We start from the raw sequence: 10,395 nt of genomic DNA on the forward strand, positions 1-10,395 counted from the left end.
TCACTGCACCTCTACCCAATCCACCATCTTGTTGGTTGGTTGGTTATGTGCCGTGGAGTCTGTTAGGAGGCACTAAAAATTCCAGAGGTACGCAGTGGGAAGACTGAGTGGGAAGGCAGACAGTGAAGGGAAATCTTGCCAGCTGGAGTTGTGGAGTGGCTCTGTGGGTTAATGAGCTGGATGGCAAAGTCAGTTTGAATCACAAGACCAGTGGTTCAAACACACCAGCCTTTCATTGGAAACCCTATACAGGATGGCTATGGGTCGGAACTAATTCGACGGCACTTAACAACAACAACAACAGAGATAGCAATACCTTCAGGTCAGCACTGGGGTTCCTGTTGCTCCTTGGGTCACTCTGGCCCACCCTGTTGGTGTTGCCTTACAGGTGGTTAGGAGATGGAGCATAGAGTAGGGCTTTAGGAGCCCTCCCAGGCAAGGTGGGATTCGTCCCGCCCTCAAAGGGTCATGGAATTTGTATGCAAGGCACAGTTGGAGCTTAGCCATGTCAGGAAGAAATGGCTGCTCATTTTTACCTAACGTTATGTTAGGTAAACTAACAAGGCATGTTAGTTTCCTGGGGCTGTAATAACAAACTACCCAAAATGGCTCACAGCAACAGAAATGTATTCTCTCACAGTTCTGGAGTCCGGAAGTCCTAAAGCAAGATATCAGTAGAGCCACGTTCCTTCTGAGAGCTCTAGGGAAGGATCCTTAGACCCATCTGCTTTTTCTAGCTTTTGGTGACTCCTGGTGTTTCTTGGCCTGTGGCTGTATGCCTCCAATCTTGGCCTCTGTCTTCATACAACCATTTCCTCTTCTCTCTGTCTCCTCTTCTATGTGAGTGTCTTATAAGGACACTTGTCCTTGATTCACGGCCCATCTACCTAATCCAGGATGATCTACGCATCTCAAAATCCTTCCCTTAATCACATCTGTAAAGACCCTTTTTCCAAATAAGGTCACGTTTACAGGTTCTAGGGATTAACACATGGACTTAGCTTTTTCAGGGTCACCAATCAACCCACTACACAAGGCAAGGAAACAAGCTAGACCCCCTGACTGGGTGGGTACCCCACTGGCTGCCTTGCCCACCATGAGCAAAGATTTAGTGGCTCAGAAGAAGGCCATGAAGCACTAGGAGCATGCCACCCTCCTGAGGAATGGCAAGGGAGATCCAACAGACAGAGACTGTCATGTAAGTTCAGGAATAGATGAGGTAGGAGGCCGCCAAAGGGTGTGACAGATGGTCAAGATGCTACACCTCCATGAACGCTATTCCTGACTGGCCACCATTGCCATCCTCCACCATATATGCCTTTAACACACTTACCTAGTCCATCAAGAGCCCTCTCAAGCAGCCCCTCTCTTCTCCCAGGGACTTCCTTCATCCCATGTGTCCAGGGGCCCATGTGGTCCTTGCCTCTTTATCTCCAGACCCTGGAATAGGACATAGGTCCCGTGACTTTTCTCCGAATGCCGAGCGTCCTCTCCCAATGAGACAAGGGTCCAAACCTGGGAGTATGGTCACCCATCCAGGATTCCCCCCAAGCCCTCCCTACCCCAACTTCCCCTCCAACTGCCACCCTTTGACAGAAAGGAATACCATCTTCAGCATCTTCCCTTGTCTTCTCTTCCTTCCCAGGCTGGTCGTGGGTGCCCCATTGGAAAGCAATGGCCACCAGAAGACAGGCGATGTGTACAAATGTCCGGTGATCCAAGGGAACTGCACCAAGCTCAACCTGGGTAACTCAGACAGTTCAGGCTCTAAGACACCTCTGTGGCAATGGTCATGTTGGCTTCTCACAGCTGCCCATCGAGATGACCCAGCTGGCATTGCTGCTCCCATTTACAGACGAAAGGGAAGCTGAGGCCTAAGAGGAAGAACAGCTTTCCCACACTCCGTTTGTCAGGGGCCTGGTCAGGATTTGAACCCAGGTCTCCAGAACTCCAGGCTGTTGCTGTTCTTGGCTTATCCACTGTCCCTCACTCAACTCAGGGTTTTCTCTCTCAGCAGGAAAAAAACATACCCTGTTTTCTTTCTGATTTTGCAAAAACAACAGTGATTTGCTCTTGTTAAGTGCCACTGAGTCAGTTCCAACTCATAGTGACCCAGTATAGGGTTTCTGAGGAGCAGCTAATGAGTTTAAACCACGGATCTTTCTGTTCAAAGTGACCTTGTGGTCCAATGCTTATCTTAGAGTGCTACACCAGGCTCCAAAACAGCAATAGCTAAGATTAATCTTCTATAATGTTCACTAAATGCCAAGCACTGTTTTACATACACATTTTTAGATATTTTGACTCACACACTCCCCATGATAACCAGATGAGATTTAACCACTTATCAGATGAGGAAATGAACAAGAACCAGACAAGGATGCCCTTTATCACCACTCCTATCCAATGTCGTGTGGCAGTATTAGCTATAAGGCAAGATAGAGATATTAAAGGCATCCAAAGTGGTACAGAAGAAGTAAAACAGATGAGGGAATGCAGGCATGTGGAGGTGAGGTGGCCTACTCAGGGTAACCCAGATAACAAGAAGCCAGGCTGGATTCTAATCTAGGTTAAACTCTGCACAACACTGCCTGTGAAATGAAGGACTTTTTTCTCATTGAAGAACTTTCCAGAATATCCAGCAGCCAGAAGTAGGGAGCCTGCTTTAAGCAGCTTCAAGGCCTTCCAAGCTGCTGCCACTTGCCTTATTTGTGTGTACACACAGCCATTAAAATGCTCACAGCAGTCCCCTCGGGCACTTCCACTCTGTCCTCCAGGCCAGGTAGTCCATGTGGGCTGAGAAGCAATGAGCCCAGGCCTTTTTCTGGGGGACTGGTGTTCCTCTCAGAAGTCGGAGCTCTGCCCTGGGGAGGTGGGGAAGGATGAAGGCAGCAGGGGTCCAGTGAGGGGAGATGATAGCGCTTCAAGAGATAAACAGATGAATGGGAAGGCCCACATCAAAGAGAAAGTGCAAAGAACTCAGATCCCCAGGGAGGCCAGCTGTAGCGTCACATGACGATGGACACTCATGCCGTCCACATCTGCATCAGCACTGTGGGTAGAAAGTTCAAACCCAGCACAGCAGAGTCTGAGCTTCAGTGGGGAAAGAGTCTAAAGGAAGCGAGGAGCCCAGATCGGTGGCTCGCGAGACCCAGTCATCATGCCTGACAGTGCAGGCTTCTGACAAAGGCCACGCTGAGGTTCTTCTAACTGTACAATATGTTTGCTGTGCATCCATGAGCAAGTCATGTTCCGTCTCTGAGCCTCACTTTTTTCATGTGTAAAGTGAGATGGTGGACTCAGTGAGATGGTGGACTCAATGACCCCTAGCATCCATCAGGCCTACCATGTCCACTAACCTTTAATGAGCACCTATTATATACCAATCAGTCACAACAATATGATGCCATTGTATGTGAGGTCGCCACAACTCAGAGCCAACTCAACAGCAGCTAACAAGAACCACACTGCTGGTTGCTGGGGATACACAGGGACCAAGAGACCATGTGTTCTGCTGGCAGGGGACAGTCATCAAGTAGACAAACTAGAAAGCAGGATGATTTGAGGGCAGGGTAAATTCTGTGCAATCAACCAGGGTGCCATGACAAGAGAGAGCAGGTAGGGAGAAGGTGGAGAGGGTCTACCTTAACTAGGTGGTCAGGGAAGGCTGCTCTGAGCAGGTAGCATTTGAACAAAGATGGTGAAAAGGAGTCAGGGCCTGAGGGAAGCATTCCAGGCAGAGGAGAAGCAGATGCCAAGGCCCTGAGGTGGGCATGAGCTTGCTCTGCTGGAGGACAGAAAGAAGGGCACTGTCGTTGGAGGAGAGGGAACCGGAGATGTGGGCCCTGTCCTCAGGCCCGGGCTGTAGACACAAGGTCCTGATTCAGACAAGGATATGGATACCTGAACCAATGATTTCGTTTCCTCTATTGCTGTGGCTTCCATCTCTCTCTCGAGGCACAATTCAGTGGCACAACAATTAGTTAGTTGCTCATCTGCTAACAGAAAGGTGGGCAGTTTGAACCCACCAGCCAATCTGTGGAAGGAAAAGATCTGGCAGTCTGTTAATCTGCTCCAGTAAAGATTAAAAAACACAAAGACAAAACTCAACGCCATCAAGTCGATTCTGACTCCAAGTCACTCTACAGGACCGAGCAGAACTACCCCCATAGGGTTTCCCAAGTCTGCCCCATCTCTATCCCTCAGAGTGGCTGCTGAGTTCAAACGACCTTAACCTTTCAATTCACAGTAAAGGGCTTACTCACTGTGCCCCAGATCTCCTCAGTAAAGCTGCAGTCTAGGAAACCTGATGGGGCACTTCTATCCTGTCCTCCCGGGTGACTATGAGTTGGAATCAGTTACTATTGTGGTCTCCAGTGTGGACTCCATTTCCTTCAGAAGGGAGGAGGAACCCCAGTTGTCAGTGAGAGACCGGAAGCCATCAAACTCTGGGCTGTGTGGAGAGCAAGTGAGCCAGCACAGAGGAAAATTGTTCGTCAGGGCACACTTCATTTGAGGAGTGATTTTTCCCTCCCACTGAGGAGCAAATACTCAGCAGTAGAACATCTGTCAGTTTATCCCCAGAGTGGAAAACGCAAGGCTGGGAAACCTGAGTCCTGGGTTTCCTACCGCCTTTCCAGACTTACCGTGCCAGGAACCTTCCTTCTTCCTTTCTCTCAGGGGAATGCTAAGAGAGAGTCAGTCATTCACACCTCAGTATGAAAAGGTCCACACTGGCGGCTTTTTTCTCAGTAACACCTGAATGAAGTCATGGTGTTAGTGAGGGGCAGCAGCTTAGAGAAGGTGAAGTGATTCCGGAAAGCAGGCCCAAGACCCTCACACAGATCTATTGAGGAAGGTATTTGTTTCTCCTGTTCACAAAGAGCAAATCAAACTGATGGAGTTTAGTAGCTACCCCAAATCCATGAAGCAGGTATGTCTCAGAAGCAGAATTTGAATCTGAGTTCTCCAAAGTCATGGTATTTGCTACTTCACCCCTTTCTCTTCTGGCCAGCTCAGTTCCCCTAAAGATTTCATTCCCAAAGAGAACAGAGAAGGAGTGGAGTCAGGATGGTGTGAGGGTGGAGGGCAGAGCTGCCAAGTTAGTGAGAGGTGGAAGTTGCCCAGCTGGGACTCCTTGCTTCCTCTCCAGACTGCTGCCCCCACAGCCACCACAGCCCCCCCATCAGGTGGGGAAAACTCAAGACTTAATGTCCTGGTTCAAGTCCACCCTGTAGTATTTACTGCCGGTTGATCTGATAGAAGTCACTAGTCCTCTCTGATCAGAAAACCTCTGTTTTCTTATCTGTAAAATGGAAATAGTAATGCTGAAGCCTCCCCAAGACCTGGGGGATGGGAGGTGGACAGGACTTTGTCGTGAGAATGCAGCATCGAAAGACCAGGGCTGTTCCTATCATTTCCTCACAAAGGGTTAAGCGTTGGGTTCCTAATTCCAAGGTCAGTGATTCAAACCCAGTGGCAGCTCCACAGGAAGAAGATGAGCCAGTCTGTTCCCATAAAGATCTACAGTCTGGGAAACACTATATAACTCTACCCCGTAAGGCCACTACGAGTTGGAATCAACTCAAAAGCCATGGGTTTGGAGGGTGGGGCGAATTTGCCCTGTGTTTGTACAGACAAAATAAAACAATCCCAGTCACTAGTAGCATAGCCAAGAGGGGCTGGATTTCGAATACTGAGGGAAACCAAATGGGAAAATTAGTAAATACAGCTTCCCCCACCCCACAAAATAGTCATGAATCTGAAATTGAGGCCTTTGCCTGGACCAAAACTAATCCCCGTCCCTGCTGTCCTGCATACCCCAGAAACTCTGTTAACTCTTTACACTGTTGTTGTTTTTGTTAAGTGCCGTCGAGTCAGTTCCAACCCATAGCACCCCTGTATGAGGTTTCTGAGGAGCAGTTGGTGAGCTTGAACCTCTGGCCTTGCAGTTCAGATTGACTTTGCAGTCCAGTGCATTAACCCACAGCGCCACACCAGGATTCCATTACACTTCTAGTCATAGAAAAAAACAAATACAATCCACTGTCATCTGAGGCCTCCTAAACAGCTTAGAAATAAAGACCATTCCCTTCTCCTGGATTTCCCCAAGCAGGGAAGGCTGCTAAATCTCATAACAGGGTGGGATTAACACACTCTAGACTTGGGGAGTGCAGTGACTCTGTAGGATAAGCACTGGACTACACAACACAAGGTCAGTGGTTCAAGCCCACCAGCCACACTGCTAGAGAAAGATGAGGCTTCTGCTTATAGCCCCAGAAACCCTATACAAGGTCACAATGAGTCAAACTGACTCCAGAGCTCTTAACAGCAGCAACAGTTAGACTCTCAGCTGCTAATCAAGAAGTCAGTGGTTCGATCCCACTAGCTGCTCCTCGGGAGAAAAGATGTGGCGACCTAGTCCCATAAACATGACAGCCTAGAAAACCTTGTGGGCCAGTTCTGTTGTGTTATATGGGGTCACTATGAGTCAGAACTGACTCAATAATACTTAACAACAACAAACACCCATTGCCACCCAGTTGAGTCCTACTTACAGTGACCCTATAGGACAGAGGAGAACTGCCCCACAGGGTTTCCAAGACTGTCAATTTTTACAGAAGCAGACTGCCATATCTGTCTCCCATGGAGTAACTGCTGGATTTGAACCACCAACCTTTCAGTTAACAGCCAAGTGGTTAATCACCATGCCACCAGGGGCCCTAACAATAACAACAACAGGCTTAATGTAATGCTCAACTCATCTCCTCAACCACCCCTCTCCCTCTTTCCATGCACACCTGTGCCCACACCACACAAACACACATGCACATACACACCAGCACATTTCCTTCCTTCAATGGCCTGACAGAATGCTCCAGAAAAACCCTAACCAGTGTAATTTTTTATTTGTATACTTAGACTCTGCCATAGGACCAGCCCGCTCCCTACACTGAGCTGGCTCATTAGCCCTGCTCCTAAATCTCTCTCTTGGCAGCCAACTGCAGAATTTGACCTCCTTGGGCAAGGCCTTGAATCTCTAGAAGGCTCACTAGCTCTGAGAGAGAATTCATTATGGTATGTCAGTTTATCAGATGAGCAGAGATCTGGGCCCTGAGAAGCTGGTAAGTGTTGATGGAAGCTTGGCTTGAAGGAAAATGAACAGGGGACTCTGTACAGAAGGTGTTGTGGTATGTTTAGGAGTTCTGGTTAGGCACTTGGGTACTAAATGAAAGTTTGGTAGTTTGAACTCACAAGCTCCTCTGCAGGAGAAAGATGAGGCAGTCTGCTTTCCTAATGATTTTCAGTCTTGGCAATCCTATGGGGCAGTTCTCCTCTGGCCCGTAGGCACACTATGAGTTGGAATGGACTCCACAGCAAAGGGTTTGGTTTTGGTTGGTAGTATGTTTGGGGTTAGGGCAGTGCAATGGCTCTGAAAGGTAAGTACTAGACTGAACCACCAAGGTCGGAGGAAGAAAGATGAGGCTTTCTGCTCCCACAAAGGTTTGCAGCCTCAGAAACCCTGTACAGGGTCCCTCTGAGTTGGAACCTACTCAACGGCACTTAACAACAATGGGGTTGGGACACAGATCATGCTGGGAGCCAGTCAGATGGCTGGAAAAGGAAAAGGCTCTCAACTAGGCGATGGAAGTTTCCACCATGCACTTGCTGTGTGAGCTTGGTCAGGTTACTTGGCCTCTCTGAGTCCCAGTTTTCTCATCCATTAGGACCATGTCTGGGCAAAGGCTTAGTAAATTGTAAAGGGCTTCCCTGATATGCAGGGGGAATTCTGCCAGACACAGAGTCTACCACAGGCTCCTCTGGGGACAGGTAGGAGCAGCAGGCTCTGAATGAAGGATAAGCAGGCAGAGTCTGCAGGCTGAGCTTCTCCTCCTACCCCAGGAAGGGTCACCCTGTCCAATGTGTCCGAGCGGAAGGACAACATGCGCCTCGGTCTGAGCCTCACCACCAACCCCAAGGACAACAGCTTCCTGGTAAGAGCTCCCTGCCACCTCTCTCTCCAAGCCTCAGCCTTTCTGGCCCCCATCGACCCTCTGTCTGGCCTCTCCTTACACAGACTCCAGTGCACCCCAATCACAGCACAGCTGCTTGTCCTCACCCACTCCTGGAAGCAGCTCTCCACTAGTCTCCTGCTAGGCCGTTCTGTGAGGGACAGTCCAGGCAGGACCAAGGACTGAGCCCCTTTGTGTGCACACCCTCTGGGACAGGAGGTAGAAAGAAAAGGGGAATTAAAGATACCAACAGTCAGTCCTCCCACCCAAGCTTTCATCCTCCCATCTCTCTGCATACTGATCCACCTATTCATTTTTCCAGCCATCCAGTCATTTATCTGTCTTCCCATCCTATAGTCTCCCTTTACTTCCAAAAAATAACTTACAGCATCTTCAACAAAGGATGCAGTTTGAAAAAAAAAAAAAAAAAAAGCTGTTAAGCTCTGAGTGAAAAGAAGAAAACTAATGAAAGAAGGAGACTGAGAGAGGAATCGTTACTACTCAAGCCAAAAGAAATTGCAGCCCAAAATTTAGTCCAACGTTTCCAGATAGGCCTTATAAACATGGAAGCGTAGAACTGAGGTTTTTGTTTTAGATTCTGAAAGGAAAGTATCACTCAACCTCTAAGTGAGGAATTGAAGTCAGCATTTTTGGAAGCAAATTTCACAAAAAGATCAGCGGCTTTCTGATTTCTTTCTCTGGTAAGAGCCATGGGTATATTGTTGGGACATAGTCTCAGAAGTTTGCCTAGTAAAGAGCTTCAGAGGGCCTTTTCAGACAGAGGGTTTATTCTAGTGATCTTGAATGGTCCACTCCATGGATGAAAAGTCTTTCGCAGATTCTGAGTGGTGAATGGAGTAGAGGAAAGAGGCAGGTATGGCGAAAGATAGTCACAACCCTAAACGATGGGGTGAAGAATGGAACCCTTGGAGATAAAACTGGTGTACATTGCTGCAGGAGACAGTTCGAGGAAGACTCTCTAAACCCCGGAGATGTCCAAGCTCAAACAGTGGGCATCTGTCCTGGGTTATGGGTGTTCCTGAGGCCCCTCCTGACTAAGTGTCTACGCTGTGATTCACAGGCCTGCAGTCCTCTCTGGTCCCACGAGTGTGGAAGCTCCTACTACACCACAGGGATGTGTTCTCGAGTCAACCCCAACTTCAGGTTCTCCAAGACAGTGGCCCCAGCTCTCCAAAGTAAGTGACTTCAAGTCCACAGACTCGGGCTGAGTGGTGGACAGTTTGGGGAAGCTCAGGGGCTTTCATCACCACTATCCTGGGGGCACAAAGCAGCAAGTCACTTGGGCTTTCACCCCACCCGACCCAACTATCTGGGGTAAGCCCTATCACTTCTCCAGGACTTTGTGACGGTCATTATTTGGGCTCACCCTCCCTCCCCTTCAGAGTGATGTTGTTGTTGTTGTTGTTAATTATTGTTATGACCATTCTGATGCATAGTGATACTGTATATAAGAGTTCCAAGGAGTGACTGGTGGGTTTGAACCACCAACCTAGCAGTTAGCAGCCCAGTGCATATACTACAGGACCACATCAAGTAAACAGTAAGGATGAGGCTCAAATGAGCTAAAATTATGAAGCCAGTCCTGGCATCGAAAAGACTCCCTGAAAGTCCACCCTAAGCATGGAAAAGATTGTTGAGCCACCCAGAACAACTGACAGGCACAGTTCAGGAGACATCATTCATTTAGACTACAGTGTGAATGACTACATCTGAAATTGTGCAATCCAGGAGTTCTGTAGATAGAAATCCAAGAAAAACAGAAATATCCCTAGTACTAGTCACCCCTAACCAGTGCTCCCGGGCAGGTGGGAGCATTGTCTCACTCACCTAACACAAAACTTTCTAGTCACTTCTCTCCTGCCAAGCATAGATATACAACTGAGGAATAAAATCTGGAGAAATAATGTTCAAAACTTGCCTCCTGCCATGCCAGCCAGCTTGGCTCCAAGTTTCACTATTTCCTCTCAGTTCAATATCTTCACTCAAGCAGCTGCTGCCTGTTTTATGGAAGGTCAGGGGATTAGCGGGCAGTCTCCCTCCAATCAACAGAGCCCAGTCAGAGCTGGAAAGATGCTGCTGGGGAGGGAAGAGAAGGAAGAAGCATCAGTCCAGCACAGACTCTTAGGAGTCCTGGTGAAAAATTATGAACACTTTTAGGCATTATCAAAGGTCTTGAGGGACCATAGTCTCAGAGCACACCATGGTCAACTGGCATAACATAGTATACAAAGACAAACTCGTCTGTCAGTTTGTCGTACTGTGGTGGCTTGTGAGTTGCTGTGCTTCTCGAAGCTATGCCACTGGTATTTAAAATACCAGCAGGGTCACCCATGGTGGACAGGTTTCAGATGAGCTTCCAGAC

The 10,395-nt window shown here is 48.4% G+C and overlaps 1 protein-coding gene across 1 annotated transcript in view; it reads left to right on the plus strand.

Annotated features, from left to right (window-relative positions):
• The window catches only part of ITGA11 (integrin, alpha 11), a 164,904-nt gene that overhangs the window by 85,682 nt on the left and 68,827 nt on the right, over positions 1-10,395 (plus strand). The window contains exons 3-5 of the mRNA XM_006866554.1: positions 1,646-1,746; positions 7,903-7,994; positions 9,094-9,208. Of these exons, the coding sequence (XP_006866616.1) occupies positions 1,646-1,746; positions 7,903-7,994; positions 9,094-9,208 (308 nt within the window). The remainder of the gene's footprint in view (positions 1-1,645; positions 1,747-7,902; positions 7,995-9,093; positions 9,209-10,395) is intronic.

This window comes from Chrysochloris asiatica, unplaced genomic scaffold (assembly GCF_000296735.1).
Source record: "Chrysochloris asiatica unplaced genomic scaffold, ChrAsi1.0 scaffold00092, whole genome shotgun sequence".
Taxonomy (NCBI): Eukaryota; Metazoa; Chordata; class Mammalia; order Afrosoricida; family Chrysochloridae; genus Chrysochloris; species Chrysochloris asiatica.